At 42.8% G+C, this 16,552-nt stretch overlaps 1 protein-coding gene across 1 annotated transcript in view; it reads left to right on the top strand.

The window, feature by feature from the left end:
* Positions 1 to 16,552, top strand: part of nlk2 (nemo-like kinase, type 2) — a 94,733-nt gene that overhangs the window by 28,059 nt on the left and 50,122 nt on the right. Inside the window, exon 2 of the mRNA XM_014214972.3 lies at positions 16,255 to 16,384. Coding sequence (XP_014070447.1) covers positions 16,255 to 16,384 — 130 coding nt within the window. The remainder of the gene's footprint in view (positions 1 to 16,254; positions 16,385 to 16,552) is intronic.

Below are 16,552 nucleotides of genomic sequence, written 5' to 3'. Positions count from 1 at the left end.
CAATCAAGTTCATATTTATATCAAAAACCAGCTTTTTACATTAGCATGTGACTAGCATTCCCACCGAACACTGCCGGTGAATTTATTAAATTACTCACGATAAACGTTCACAAAAAGCATAACAATTATTTTAAGAATTATAGATACAGAACTCCTCTATGCACTCGATATGTCCGATTTTAAAATAGCTTTTCGGTGAAAGCACATTTTGCAATATTCTCAGTAGATAGCCCGGCATCACAGGGCTAGCTATTTAGACACCCAGCAAGTTTAGCACTCACCAAAGTCAGATTTACTATAAGAAAAATGTTATTACCTTTGCTGTCTTCGTCAGAATGCACTCCCAGGACTTCTACTTCAATAACAAATGTTGGTTTGGTTCAAAATAATCCATAGTTATATCCAAACAGCGGCGTTTTGTTCGTGCGTTCAAGACACTATCCGAAAGGGTAAATAAGGGTGACGAGCATGGCGCAATTCGTGACAAAAAAATTATAAATATTCCATTACCGTATTTCGAAGCATGTCAACCGCTGTTTAAAATCAATTTTTATGCCATTTTTCTCATAAAAAAGCGATAATATTCCGACCGGGAATCTGCGTTTAGGTAAACAGACGAAAGAAAATAAAGCATGGGGTCGACTCGGGCACGCGCCTAAGCCCATAGTACTCTGATCGGCCACTTGCCAAAAGCGATAATGTGTTTCAGCCAGAGGCTGCCTCGATATCGTTCAACTTTTTCCCGGGCTCTGAGAGCCTATGGGAGCCGTAGGAAGTGTCACGTTAGAGCAAAGATCCTCAGTCTTCAATAAAAAGAGCCAAGATGAAACACAACTTGTCAGACAGGCCACTTCCTGCATGGAATCTTCTCAGGTTTTGGCCTGCCATTTGAGTTCTGTTATACTCACAGACACCGATCAAACAGTTTTAGAAACTTTAGGGTGTTTTCTATCCAAAGCCAATAATTATATGCATATTCTAGTTACTGGGCAGGAGTAGTAACCAGATTAAATCGGGTACGTTTTTTATCCGGCCGTGTCAATACTGCCCCCTAGCCCTAACAGGTTAAAATACCAGGCTCATCAAGAAGGGGTGAGTACTCTGGTGGGCCTTATGGATAACTTTTCCTCTCCCCTTACTCGCACCCCTTTCCTTGCCATCCTGCTGTGGGGGAACCAGTCAAAATCTCTCCGGTTACTCATTGACTCTGGAGCTGATGAGAGTTATTTCTGGAAGCTATCCTGGCGTCCGAGCTGGGCATCTCCACTCAGCGTTAGACGTTAGATCTCTGGACGGGAGCTCTATAGGCCAGGTCACTCACAATACCACTCCCATCAACCTACAAGTGTCAGGGAACCACAGCGAGGCAATCCAATTTATGCTGATTAAGTCTCCTCAGGTTCCGTGGTATTGGAATTCCCTTGGCTCTAAGCGACACAATCCCATTATTGACTGGACTGCTGGTGCCATTATGGGCTGGAACCCGTTCTGCCACGCCCATTGTCTGAAGTCAGCATATCCTGTCCGGGATGTCTTCCTGTGGGCTCGGATGTTGCCCCGGATCTCTTTAATTCCCACGGAGTACCTGGACCTCAAGCTACATCCTTGTGCCACCTTCTCTCATCCCCACGGAGAGGAACTACAATTTGGGTAATCATGAGTTTCTCGCGGTGAAGATGGTGTTGGAGGAGTGGAGGCACTGGCTGGAGGGTGCGGAAAATCTGTTCGTTATGTGGACCGACCACAAGAACCTGGAATATCTCCGCACCGCCAAGCGTCTCAATTCCAGGCAAGCTCGGTGAGCCCTGCTCTTCACCCGGTTCAACTTATCCCTCTCCTACCGACCAGGATCCAAGAACATTAAGCCAGATGTCCTGTCTCGCTGCTATAGCCCCGCTGCTACACCCTCGCACCCCGATACCATCCTTCCCAACTCGTGTCTGGCGATGGCACTCAGCTGGGGAATAGGGAAGCAGGTCCGTGAGGCACAGCGTTCCCAGCCAAACCAAGGAGGGGCCCCAGATAACCGGATGTCTGTGCCTGATGGTGTCCGCTCCTCAGTCCTGGAGTGGGCCCACTCCTCCAGGCTTGCCTGCCACCCAGGCTCCCGTCGGACCCTGGCCTTTGTGCGACAACGCTTTTGGTGGCCTATCATGGTCCCGGACGTCTCCGCGTTCATCACTGCCTGCATGGTCTGTGTGCAGAACAAGACTACTTGGCAAGCGCCGGCTGGTCTTCTTCAACCACTGCCTGTCCCTCACTGTCCCTGGTCTCACATATCCCTGGACTTTGTCACGGGTCTTCCCCCGTCTGATGGCAACACCACCATCCTGACAGTAGTGGACTGGTTTTCCAAAGCCACCTACTTCATTCCTCTCCCCAAGCTACCCTATGCCAAAAAGACAGCCCAGTTCATGGTGCAGCACGTCTTCCGGATCCATGGACTCCCGGTGGACACTGTCTCCGACCAGGGTCCTCAGTTCTGGAAGGCGTTCTGCACACGCATTGGGTCGTCGGCCAGCCTGTCTTCCGGGTTCCGAGCCAACCAAGACTTGGAAATGGCTCTTCGCTGCCTGGTGTCCGCCAACCCCACCACCTGGAGCCAGCAACTAGTGTGGGTCAAATACACCCCACGGGTCTCTTGCCCTTTTGAGTGTTCTCTGGGCTATCAGCCCCCGCTCTTCCCTGAGCAAGAGGAAGAGATTGGCATACTGTCGGCTCAGATGTTTGTCCGCTGCTGTCATCGTACCTGGAAGAGAGCCCAGTCAGCCCTTCTCAAGACCACCTCCAGGTATCAACGACAAGCGGACTGTCACCGGACCCAGGCTCCCCGGTATCGGCTCGGGCAGAGGGTATGGCTGTCCACCCGGGATCTGCCCTTTCCCGATCTCCAAAGTCATTAGCCACTCTACTGTTCGTCTTCTGTTGCCCCGTACCCTCCATATACATCCCACTTTTCATGTGTCTAAAATCAAACCCATGTCTCACAGACCTTTGTCTCCTCTTTGTTAATTCAAATCACACCATTTTTTGTGTCTCAATCTTTCTGGTGAGATAAACTAAATGGACTACATGATGCAATTGGCATTGACACAAAAATAATCAAGACATGTCGTAGGCCACTCTCTTTCTCACCACAGACATTCAATCATCTTCCTATTCTCTTGCTGTCACCAACTCCTCCCAATCTGATTATCTGGCGAAATTAGACTGGAGAAAGTGACCCGGTGGTGCTGTGATCTGTGTCTCTCTCCTTAAAACAATTTCTTAAAACCTTCTCGCGTCTGTCACTTTTCATCCTCCATGTTCTTCTCTGCCCTGGGCATGTTAAAAATGCTTCCGTTGTGCATCTGTGACTGTAATTACACTTTTTAAGAATAACTATAACACTTTTTTAAAATAACTAGGTCGTTGACACCTCTGCAGAGCTTTGAAACAAGCAGAGGGAGCGCTATGCTAGCTGCCACCAGATCGTCTCTAAGCCCTGTTAGAACAGCCATAGGTTGTTTGACACTAACACATGCATGGGAGCACGACCACTACAGTAGGCTGTGCTGAACCTCTTTAAAGGGCTTACTATTATGTCTGTTACTACTGTTTCTGCCAATTTAGCATTGATGTGTTCTTCCCCCATAGAGACTAATTCAAAAGTAAAAAAAAAAAAATGATTGTGATGTGAACCCAATGGGATATGTTGTTCTACTATTAATTCAACTACTACATTCTATCATCCAGAAATATAATTGAAACCCAAGGTAAACTATGAAAAAGCCATGCACCCCATTTCTGTCTCATAGCTGTTAAGAACTTTGAAGTAGGGCTCCTCAATAAATATCTGTTTCTCACAGGCACTTTAGGTTAGATGTGAATAAAAGTGTTAGAGCCCTACTTCTCCAGTCAGGCAAATGGGATTAAGTTAGCAGACAATGAATGGCTGGCCATAATGTGTAGTCTCTCTCTCTCTCTCTCTCTCTCTCTGGTGCCATCCCTGCAGCACTCTTCTTCATTTGTCAGCTAATTGTTGGAGAGGTTGCTAATGGCTACAGCAGATGCTGCTGTTTGCAGCACAATAACTGTTTCTGGATATTGTGATTGTAGGAGGTTAGTCTCTCGTAACAGTCGAGCTGGCCAGCGCTAGCTAGTTTTGGTTCTGGGTTCCCAGATTAGTAAGAGGTAGACGTGAAAGTGTGTTATGTGAACGAGAGGGGCCTCACATGCTGTCCCCAACACCCCTCACTGCTGCCATGCAAGCATATGCTAATTCTTCCCCATACTATTGTTGTGTATTTGGATGTGTAATTTAATGTGTATATTGTATTTTGATATGTTTTATTTTGCAAAACAGGTCTCATCTGGAATAGAGACCTTGGTCTCAGCATTGACTACCTGTAAAAAGATCAATAAAAACAATTAATTTAACCAGATTCCTGTGGTGAGGTTTGAGCTTTTTAACAGAAAGAATCAGTCCTTGTAATTAGGCTTGGGAGGTATCCAGATTGTCATACCAACCTTGTGCCATCTTGGGATATTCAGTAATACTGGCACTGAACACAAGGAGAGCTATTTTCAAACCCCACTGAGCCTCTCTAATCTGAAAGTTAGCAATGCTAACAAGTACATGTACAATCCCATAGCGAATGCCAGCTAAATGCTAATGAGCACGTTGCGAACATCTCTGACAAACTATTAGCAGGACAGACACCCCCAGCTCATAAAGTTATACAAGTAACAAAAGAATGCTACTCAGTTTTGCTGCACTCACAAAACAAATATTAGACAGCAAGGCTCTTAACCCAGAAGGGGATTCTCTGCTGTTACCAAGAGAAGCTTGATTTTGCAAGAAGCTAACCACTTAGATAACTACCTACTAAATTAGCAAACCAAATACGCAACTGCAGAGCATTTTGAAAAATGTAGACAGTTAACTTAATAGTTAGAAGATATCTAGCTGGCAAACATTTAGTTGTGAATTCCGTACTGTAACTAGATCACCTGGTGTGTGCTGCACAACAGTGACTTGTTGTGTGCTCATAAACCAACACCACGTGACTGGGGACTACCGGTAAGCATCATCATAAATGATGTGACAGGTGAAATGAAGACCACGATCTGCTTTACCTCCACAAGATGACTGCAGCGATTCATTTAAAAAGTATCTACAAATATTCAAATGTATTAAAAAAAATACTTTCAAAATAAATAGTTTCATCAGTATTGACGGTATTGAAAAACCATCCCGTGGCTGTTGCCAAATACACCGGTATAAGGTATATATGGTATACCGGCCAAGCCTACTTATGAGTGTGACTCATACCGACCAAACTCACACGTCCATCCCGGCCGACACCTGGTAACACCTGGTGACCCCCCTCTCTGAGACTCCCAGGAGCCAGGCGGTACGTGGAGCAGGCTGGGCCCAACAGGCATGTGTCTACTGTTGTGAAGTTTCCTGAGGTGAGTGCCTTGGTCCCTGGGTTGAAGGAGGAGCGTGTGTTGGGGAAGGAGGATGGGTGAGGAGGCCAGGCTTTGTTGCTTAATTAGGGAAATGAAAGAGGCCGGGAAAATGGCTAACTAGATGCCAGTGCCAGCACAGTACTGCCTCTGTGTCCTCTCAGGCTTCACTTTGAAAGGGGCTGCTTTTTGTGGTCCACCTCACAGTACCAGGCCTGCAGCTACCAGACTCCAAGCCCTAGCCCTGTTTAGTTTATGTGTTGATTCATACCATTTGGGATATATTCTAGCACATACTTATTCTTACAAAAAAAGGGTTGTTTTAAATAAGTAGGGATAGAAATGTTCCAGGCAAAGTTAGCAGTTGCTTTGTTCTGCTTGACTAGACAGTGTTTCCCCTAGGATTTTTCTCAGCAGCAGTGGCAAAAAGGGGTAAGAACATTTTAGTTTTAAAGCTATTTTCCTGCAACTCATTTTGCCATAGTTTATGCTGTGTTCTTATGCTATCTGAGTGACTCAAACAAAACTAAAACTGAGTATAGGGGAAACACTGCTTGACGACTCAGCACTGAACGCAAACTTTAATCTAAATAGGTCAGTAATCTAAATACGTCCATAATCTACAGTAATTTAATCTAAATCCGTCAGTAATCTACAGTAATCTAACTAGAGGTCGACCGATTATGATATTTCAACGCCGATACCAATTTATTGGAGGACCCAAGAAAAGCCGATACCGATTAATCGGACGATTTTTTATATATATATATATATAACAATTACAACAATACTGAATAAACAATGAACACTTATTTTAACTTAATATAATAAATAAATAAAATCTATTTAGTCACAAATAAATAATGAAACATGTTTAAATAATTCAAAAACACAGTGTTGGAGAAGAAAATAAAAGTGCAGTATGTGCCATGTAAAAAAGCTAACGTTTAAGTTCCTTGCTCAGAACATGAGAACATATGAAAGCTGGTGGTTCAATATTCCCAGTTCTTCAATATCCCCAGTTCAGAAGTTTTAGGTTGTAGTTATTATAGGAATTATGATGCATCGACTATTTCTCTCTATACCATTTGTATTTCATATGCCTTTGACTATTGGATGTTCTTATAGGCACTTTAGTATTGCCAGCCTAATCTCGGGAGTTGATAGGCTTGAAGTCATTAACAGCGCTGTGCCTCAAGCATTGCTAAGAGCTGCTGGCAAACACAGTAAAGTGCTGTTTGAATGAATGCTTACGAGCCTGCTGCTACCTACCACTGCTCAGTCAGACTGCTCTATCAAATATCAAGTCATAGATTCATTAATATGGTCAAATCCAGAAACTATCATTTCGAAAACAAAACGTTTATTCTTTCAGTGAAATACGGAGCCGTTCCGTATTTTATCGAGCGGGTGGCATCCCTAAGTCTAAATATTGCTGTTACATTGCACAACCTTCAATGTTATGTCATAATTATGTACAATTCTGGCAAATTAATGATGGTCTTTGTTAGGAAGAAATGCTCTTCACACAGTTCGCAACGAGCCAGGCGGCCCAAACTGTTGCATATACTCTGACTCTGCTTGCACTGAACGCAAGAGAAGTGACACAATTTCCCTAGTTAATATTGCCTGCTAACATAAAAGAAATGTAACTAAATATGCAGGTTTAAAAAAATATACTTCTGTGTATTGATTTTAAGAAAGGCATTGATGTTTATGGTTAGGTACATTTGTGCAACGATTGTGCTTTTTTTGCAAATTCGCTTTTGTTAAATCATCACCCGTTTGGCGAAGTTGAAGTAGGCTGTGATTCGATGATAAATTAACAGGTACCGCATTGATTATATACAACGCAGAATAAGCTAGTTAACCTAGTAATATCATCAACCATGTGTAGTTAACTAATGATTGTGAAGATTGATTGTTTTTTATAAGATAAGTTTAATGCTAGCTAGCAACTTACCTTGTCTCCTTGCAGCCACAAGGTCCTTTTGACGCTGCACTCGCATAACAGGTGGTCAGCCTGCCACGCATTTTCCTTGTGGATTACAATGTAATCGGCCATAATCGGCATCCCAAAAGTCAGATTACCGATTGTTATGAAAACTTGAAATCGACCCTAATTAATCGGCCATGCCGATTTAATTGGTCGACCTCTAATCTAAACTACTGCCTTTTATCTGAGTAGCACATTACACAAACAGGCATTTGTTTTGTGGCTATTGTGGGACTAAACTTGCTATTCTTCTCTTTAACAAAAGTTGGGACAAACTGTTCCTGCCTGTAGAGCACGACTGGTGTTCTCTGTGCTGGTGTTATATAGTGTTTGTTGTTGTCACATGTTTGGGGCGGCAGGCAGCCTAGTGGTTAGAGCGTTGGGCCAGTTACCGAAAGGTTGCTAGACCGAATCCCCAAGCTGCCAAGGTAAACATCTGTCGTTCTGCCCCTGAACAAGGCAGTTAACCCACTGTTCCTAGGGCATCATTGTAAATATGAATTTGTTATTGACTGATTTGCCTAGTTAAATAAAGGTTAAGTAAAAAAATAAAAGGTTTCATAACCCCCACAATTTTTCCATTAGCTGCTGGAGTCTATGGCCAAAATATCATATGTTTTAAAAATAAAATTGGCAGTATGATGGTATTTGATGTTTTTGATTTAATAAAAGTTCTACATTTGCTTCATGAGTAGTGCGTGACCCTAGCGTGACAACACATATATTCTAAACGATTTCAATGGGTCTTTCTCCATTCTGATTGTTTTATACTGTTCAATTCAACTTCAACCTAAAATCATTTCCTGCATTTCCATCAATTTCTGCATTTCCTGCACTTATTTGAGATCCTTTCCACACTGCTACAGTATTTTTAACCAAATGTTGCAATTGAGATTTAGATCAAAACACTTGGGTGAACTTTTGGAATCATGGAAATAGAATGTTTATTATAATTCTATAGTTAGAATATAAATAATAGTGGGCACTTTGAATACAGTGTTGTTTGACATGACAACGAATGAAAATGCCATGGTCGAGTTATAGTGGCAGGTTCTGAGGAACCAATGTAATGTTCTGTGTTTCCTAGGGGACCATATAATCTTTGGCTACGTTATATCTTTATTCATATAGCCAACACATTCATGCTTCGCCTATTCCTCTTTGATTTAGAAGATACTGCTGCACAAACAACATGCTGATTTAGGCCTCCACCAGTACTGGTATCAGGCTGTATTAGCTAGCTACGATTGCTCTGACTCAGTACTTTTATTTGATAACTCGCGATTAGCATTAGTGGCTAACACGATTTAGCTTAACTTGCTAAGAAAATACAAACTAGCTGTTTGCAGATGTAAGAAACACGAACTAATATTGTAATAATAGAACGCTTGTGGATTTATATCAAGATCAAATTGGAAACCACATCGTTGTCATCAACATTGTTGCATGTGCTGCATTGACCATGTAGACCGAACGAAAGTGTCTCGTGGTCAAGCAACAACAAATGCGCTCCTTGAGTGACAGGAGGTGGGACTTTGTCTGTGTGGAGAGAGGGAGAGAGAGCGGAGAGGGATGACTCAAGTAGCGGAGTAAACTATAAAAATGGGACGTTACACACGGCATATCACATTTAACAAACCAAACATTCAAATACCGTTATAGAAGGTAAAGTAAAAACCCAAACCGGTCCATGCATCAATACTGGTATATAGTAAAATACGGTATACCGCCCAGCCCTGGTCGTCAGGGCATTGACCTAATACCCACCTGTGGGGTTTCTGCAACAATCACCCTCCCATGGCCAGTAACAAGTATATGGAAAATGATGGGTGTGTGGGGTGGATGTATGTATGAACATGGTTTCCATCATAGTGATTTAAACCATGCATCTGCTAGGTGGAATGTAATCAAGGGGCAAAGCTGACTTCCCACTGTTGACTGATCAGTTACTCAACACTTCTGCTTTTGATTAATGAGGAGTGTGAAACCTTCCAATGTTTGAGTGGTTTGTGGAGTAACTTGTGCCTGTTCTTCTAAGCTGCCCGTGCCGGGGTGGAACCAGATCCACTATGAGTGTGATGTGTAGCTGTGGACTGCATTGTGGCCAGTGACAGGTCAGGTGAGGCCTAACATTGGTTTATTCAGAGAGGTTTTTACCTGTCCCTCCCTTCCTCCTGGCCAGGACACGACAGCAACAATAATAAAAGCATTCCTGTGTTTGTGAAGAGAGAGAGCGACACTGGTCATGATGAGCATACAGGCTGGGGGAGAGGCAGGCAGGCAGCTGCGGTCTGTGCTGCTCTATAGGGGAGACAGAGGGCCTAGAAACCACAGAATGTTGCTGCTGTGACTGCAGATCCTTCACTAGCTGCCTGAAACACACCATCTATTAATAATAAACAGATGAGATACATTCCGCTTCTTCCTTCCGCCTCCCCTTTTTTGGATCTAAAATACACCTTCTAAAAAATGCATTATGATGCATTAACCTTGTGGTGGAAAGAAGGCTTGTTTCTGTCAGTAAACTCACCAGACCGCCTGCCGTGTGAGGCAAAATATAACATGATTATTGACATTTCAAACATACCTTTGTTTGAATCTTCTAAATATGACACTAGTTTAGGGCTGACCCCATTTTGTCGACTGGTCGATTGTTTGGTCATAATTTGTCATGTACAATGTTTGTTTGGTTAACGTAATTTCTGTTAGTGCATTCAATATATTACTATTACGGCCTTTTACAGTTCTCATTGTCAGAGTGGACACGTTGTTTGCAGAGCGCAAAACCTAGGCTACACTTGTGGTTCATTTCATTTACGAGTTGTCAATTTATTCATTGTGTTTTGTTTGAAGTGCTCTGTCAATGTTGAGTAAGGACGCGCAGCTGATTACGCATAGAAGTAGGCCTAGGTTACCTGTCCTGCGCACAAATGGAGGCGTATGAATGTGCCCATTTGGGGATCTGATAGTATTTCTGATTGGCTTAACTCACCACCACTAATGAGCTGTGAAGCTTCTCAAATAAAAAATGTCTTCACCTCAAACAGAAAGTAAACAAAGTCTTTTTTTACATCCATTGATCACCAACAGTGACACCAGCAAAGCACCCCAACACCATCACACCTCCATGTTTCACGGTGGGAACCACACATGCGGAGATCATCTGTTCACCTACTCTGTGTTTCACAAAGACATGGGGCGGTTGGAACCAAAAATCTCAAATTTGGACTCATCAGACCAAAGCACATTTCCACCGGTCTAATGTCCATTGCTCGTGTTTCTTGGCGCAAGCAAGTCTTTTCTTCTTATTGGTGTCCTTTTAGTAGCGATTTGACCATGAAGGCCTGATTCATGCAGTCTCCTCTGAACTGTTGATGTTAAGATGTCTTACTTGAACTTTGAAGCATGTTTTGGGGCTATAATCTGAGGTGCAGTTAACTCTAATGAATTTATCCTCTGCAGCAGAGGTAACTCTGGGTCTTCCTTTCCTGTGGAGGTCCTCACGAGAGACAGTTTCATCATTGCACTTGATGGTTTTTGCGACTGCACTTGAAGAAACGTTCAAAGTTCTTGAAATTATCCGTATTGACTGAAGTTCATGTCTTAAAGTAATGATGGAGTGTCATTTCTCTTTGCTTATTTGAGCTGTTCTTGCCATATTATTATATTTTACAAAGTAGGGCTATCTTCTGTATACCTCCCCTACCTTGTCACAACACAACTGATTGGCTCAAAAGCATTAAGAAGGAAATAAATTCACTGCTAACAAGGCACACCTGTTAATTGAAATGCATTCCAGGTGACTACTTCATGAAGCTAGTTGAGAGAATGCAAAGAGTGTGAAAAGCTGTTATCAAGGCAAAGGGTGGCTACTTTGAAGAATGTCAAATTTTGATTTGTTTAACACTTTTTTTTTGGTTACTACATGATTCCATATGTGTTATTTTATAGTTTTGATGTCTTCACTATTGTTCCACAATGTAGAAAAGAGTAAAAATAAAGAAAAACCCTTGAGTAGGTGTGTCCAAACTTTTGACTGGTACTGTACATCCATTGAGAGTGACAATAGTTCCTCAATGTAGCCTATTTGAAAAATCTTTCCAGCTCCCTTTCTATAACCACTCTCGTGAAAGGGAAAAACTATCATGCTTTTATCAGGTGGAAAGGTCATAAAGTAGGCCTACCTTATTTACTTCTTATACCTTGCGCAAATAGCCTACAGCTGTGTCTGTCTGGATCTCACTGGCTTGGGAAACTGATGGGCCAGAGTATTTTATACAATGTTGCAAGTTTGTTAGAGCAAACTAGGGGCTGATAGTTGATAGTTGATACAATGTTTCAAGTTCCTTGCAGAAAGGCCATGCAAAGCCAATGTGATTTATTTTTATCAGGATATTTTGTAACTACAAGCTGCATTGTTTTTATTCGTTGGCTTTATGTAGGCTATATTTCCCAAGTTGGCAATGGCAATAGAAGTTACTTTTAGATTTGGTATAATTTTAATTTAGATAGAATTCTTAATAATCACATGACAATGATTATGAGATATGAAGACTATATTATAAATGAAATTGTTCCACAAACATGTCCAGATGAAGATCATAATTGGCACGCAGATCGGTAGAAATGGTAAGATAAATTTGGCACTCTAAATGGAAAAGGTTGCTGACCCCTAGTGTAGCCTATTATCAGCTACTTCGGGAGTGTAATGGCAGAATCTGGGAAGGCCAGCAGCAGGAGGTGGTGGTTCGGGAACATTTTTTTTTTTCTTCTGTTTAAGCTATCTCGATCTCTGGCTCCCTCTTGAGTCATTTGTGTGTCTTAATTATTTAATTCACAGTGTGCTTAAAGCATCAGACAATCTCAGTAGCCTACATGTAGTTGATTTTATTAAAATACATAAGGTGTGTCTGTATATGGAAAAATACATGTTTTAACATTTCGACCAGTCAATTGGTCGAACCAATATTTTATTGTAGTCGGGGATGGCCCTACTGTAGTTGTTGTAATGTAGCGATGGGACAAGAGGAACTGTGGCACATTAGCTAGTACATTCCCCATAAGGCTGACGCATGAGAGAGCCCAGGCTGGTGTTAAAACCTATATCTCCAAATATATTTTCAACAGGAAACCAAGGAGGTGTGTAGGTTACTCCGCGGAGGTGTGTAGGTTACTCCGCGGAGGTGTGTAGGTTACTCCGCGGAGGTGTGTAGGTTACTCCGCGGAGGTGTGTAGGTTACTCCGCGGAGGTGTGGATATTGCATTAGCAAATTTATGCAGCACAATACCCCCGCGAAAGCAATATGGTACATTTCAAATATTCATAGGTATTGTCCTAAAAATGCCAATTATAAAAACATGTTACGCTCACTAGCGTAATCCAGTATTGAATCCAGTATCGAATTGGATTCTTGCATGATTTGGGCAGTGGATAGCAGGCGGCACAGCACACAGGTCTCAACCACACGGATCAATGTTCTGCCAGAGATGCAGACTGTTTCAGCAGCGGTGTCCTCTGTATGTTGTATTTATGACAAGATCTGGTTGGTCAGACAGGCTTCAGCCCTGAGTTCTAACTGGGGTTCCCTTTGCTCTCTTCTGAACTTGTCGCTGTGAGTCAGTGCGTAGACGGCCGTCCAAGTGAAAAATCGCATCAGGCCCACGCCTCCTTGTACTCTCCCAGTGATGCCCTGATCAGCAGGTACCATTTCGACCCACATCAAAGGCTTGCTGCATGGTATCTGGCTGTAGGTTTGAATCAAACCACAATTGATGGATACATTTTTCACTCCTGGCCATTCGGGAAGGAAATAGAATGTGGAACCAGGCTTTTCTTCTTAGATTAAACTCTTATGGTTTTAGGGTTTATTTTTCCTGTTTGAAGTGGGGGATAATATTATTTTGGAAAAGCGTTTCATCTCTAAAAGGCTTGCTGATTAAAAACTGTGAGGGTCTGCGAGATCCTCAAGGTGGTTACTGCTTCTCATCTCTCGGCCTGGAAGTGTGTGTGTGTCTGAGTGAGAGGGTTCATGGGTATGTTGGTGAATGTGAGTTTGTGTGCGACTGTGCGAGGTGCTGTAGTGTGCGTAAGTAAATGTGTGTGTGTGTGTGTGTGTGTGTGTGTGTGTGTGTGTGTGTGTGTGTGTGTGTGTCCTTTAAGTGAGATGTGGGTTCCAAGGGTGGTCTGGCCTGTCTGACTCACATGGCTTTCTGCTCTGTCTGCTAGTGATCCATCTGCGGCATCAATGCAGGCATGATAAATTAAACAAATACTTCATCCAGTTAACCATTTACCATATTCTCTCTATCAGATCACACTTTCTTCTTGTCTCCACACTTTGTTAATAACTTTTATTACCATTACCTTTGAAACATAATTTGAGTGATTATGTGGGTAGGTCAAAAGTTTAGACACACCTACTCATTGATGGGTTTTTCTTTATTTTTACTACATTGTAGAATAATAGTGAAGACATCAAAACTATGAAATAACACATGGAATCATGTAGTAACAAAGTGTTAAACAAATCAAAATATATTTTAGATTCTTCAAAATAGCCACCCTTTGCCTTGATGACAGATTTACACGCTCTTGGCATTCTCTCAACCAGTTTTACCTGGAATGCTTTTCCAACAGCCTTGAAGGAGTTCCCACATATGCTGAGCACTTGTTTGCTGCTTTTCCTTCACTCTGTGGTCTAACTCATCTCATTTGGGTTGAGGTCAGGTGATTGTGGAGGCCAGGTCATCTGATGCAGCACTCCATCACTCTACTTCTTGGTCAAATGGCCCTTACACAGCCTGGAGGTGTGTTGGGTCATTGTCCTGTTGAAAAACAAATTATATTCCCACTAAGCGCAAACCAGATGGGATGGCATATCACTGCAGAATGCTGTGGTAGCCATGCTGGTTAAGTGTGCCTTGAATTCTAAATAAATCACTGACACAAGCAAAGCACCCCTACACCTCCTTCATGGTGGGAACCACACATGTTGAGATCATCCGTTTACCTACTCTGCGTCTCACAAAGACACAACGGTTGGAACAAAAAATCTCAAATTTGGACTCATCAGACCAAAGGCCAAATTTCCATAGGTCTAATGTCCATTGCTCGTGTTTCTTTGCCCAAGCAAGTCTCTTCTTATTATTGGTGTCCTTTAGTAGTGCAGCAATTTGACCATGAAGGCTTGATTCATGCAGTCTCCTCTGAACAGTTGATGTCTCTGTTACTTGAACTTACGTGCCCTTCTTTGGGTGTAGGGACTGATCAGAGCTTGAAGGTATGGAGGTGCCGTTCCCCTCACAGCTCCGTAGGCAAGCACCATGGTCTTGTAGCAGATGCGAGCTTCAACTGGAAGCCAGTGGAGTGTGCGGAGGAGCGGGGTGACGTGAGAGAATTTGGGAAGGTTGAACACCAGACGGGCTGCGGCGTTCTGGATGAGTTGTAGGGGTTTAATGGCACAGGCAGAGAGCCCTGCCAGCAGCGAGTTGCAGTAATCCAGACGGGAGATGACAAGTGCCTGGATTTGGACCTGCGCCGCTTCCTGTGTAAGGCAGGGTCGTACTCTGCGAATGTTGTAGAGCATGAACCTACAGGATCGGGTCACCTTGATGAAGCATTTATTTGGGCTGCAATTTCTGAGGCTGGTAACTGCAGCAGAGGTAATTCTGGGTCTTCCATTTCTGTGGAGGTTTCGTCATAGCGCTTGATGGTTTTACAGATTGACTGGCCTTCATGTCTTAAAGTAATGATGGACTGTCATTTCTATTTGCTTATTTGAGCTATTCTTGCCATAATATGGACTCTGTCTTTTACCAAATAGGGCTATCTTCTGTATACCACCCCTACCTTGTCACAACACAACTGATTGGCTCAAAAGCATTTTAACAAGGCACACATGTTAATTGAAAAACATTCCAGGTGACTACCTCATGAAGCTGGTTGAGAGAATGCCAAGAGTGTGCAAAGGGTGGCTACTTTGAAGAATTTGAAATATAACATATTTTGATTTGTTTAACACTTTTTTTGGTTACTACATGATTCCGTATGTGTTACTTCATAGTTTTGATGTCTTCACTCTTATTACACAATGTAGAAAATAGTAAAAATAAAGAAAACCCTTGAATGAGTAGTTGTGTCCAAACTTTTGACTGGTACTGTACATACTTAATTGTGTGTGTCAAGGGTTCAGGTTGTTCTGGTCCGTGTTACATTAGATGCATGTTGACAAACTACACAGTGTGCCTCAATGACCACCGTCTCAGTGAAAATAAATAACCTCTATTTCACGACCTTTCTGTTTTCTGCTAATGGGAATTGTAAAATGCTCTGGACTAATCTTCCTCTTAAGGCTGGGGTTAGGTGGTTGTTATGAAGACATTTCCTTTTAAGGAAAATGTAAATAAATATTGTTATTCAATACAGGAACACCACTGAATGTGAACTTCCTGGTGTGAGATGTATTTGTATTTCTGGGTTTACAGTTACTTCACCCCTGCTAAGATGATAGTACCTTAGTAGTGTGACCAAATCGCACCCCTGTTTAGATGATAGTAGCTTCACTAGCGTAACCAAAGCAGTGTTTAACCTGAATTGCACTTATTTCTCTCTTAGCACTGTTAATATTGATAATTTCTTAGACTGCTTGTTTTTTCATGCTATGTTTTTCATGTTTTTAATAATTTACTGTGTTGCCACTCACTCTGAATATGTGGCTGGGTATCAACTACAGGGCTATGACAGGAGCTTGCTGTGTGCTGTCTGTGAGGGTCTCGTCTCATTCTCTGATCCTCTCCCCCCACTCCAGGTCAGTGACGGACCCCCGGGATGGAAAGCGAGTCGCCCTCAAAAAGATGCCCAACGTCTTCCAGAACCTCGTCTCCTGTAAGAGGGTCTTCCGCGAGCTGAAGATGCTGTGCTTCTTCAAACATGATAACGTGAGTGGATGGCTAGCCTCCCTCCCCTCTCTTGGTTCCTCTTTTTCTCTTCCCCCTGTCACCTCCCACCCTCATCTCTTCCTCTCTGTCCTTTCCGATTCTTTCTCTCTTTACTCTCTCTCTCTGATCCCTCTCCATCCCCTCCCTGCGGATGTGCCTGACCTCCTC

Source organism: Salmo salar, chromosome 09 (assembly GCF_965601325.2).
Source record: "Salmo salar chromosome 09, fSalSal1, whole genome shotgun sequence".
Lineage (NCBI taxonomy): Eukaryota > Metazoa > Chordata > Actinopteri > Salmoniformes > Salmonidae > Salmo > Salmo salar.
This window is presented reverse-complemented; position numbering and strand designations above follow the sequence as displayed.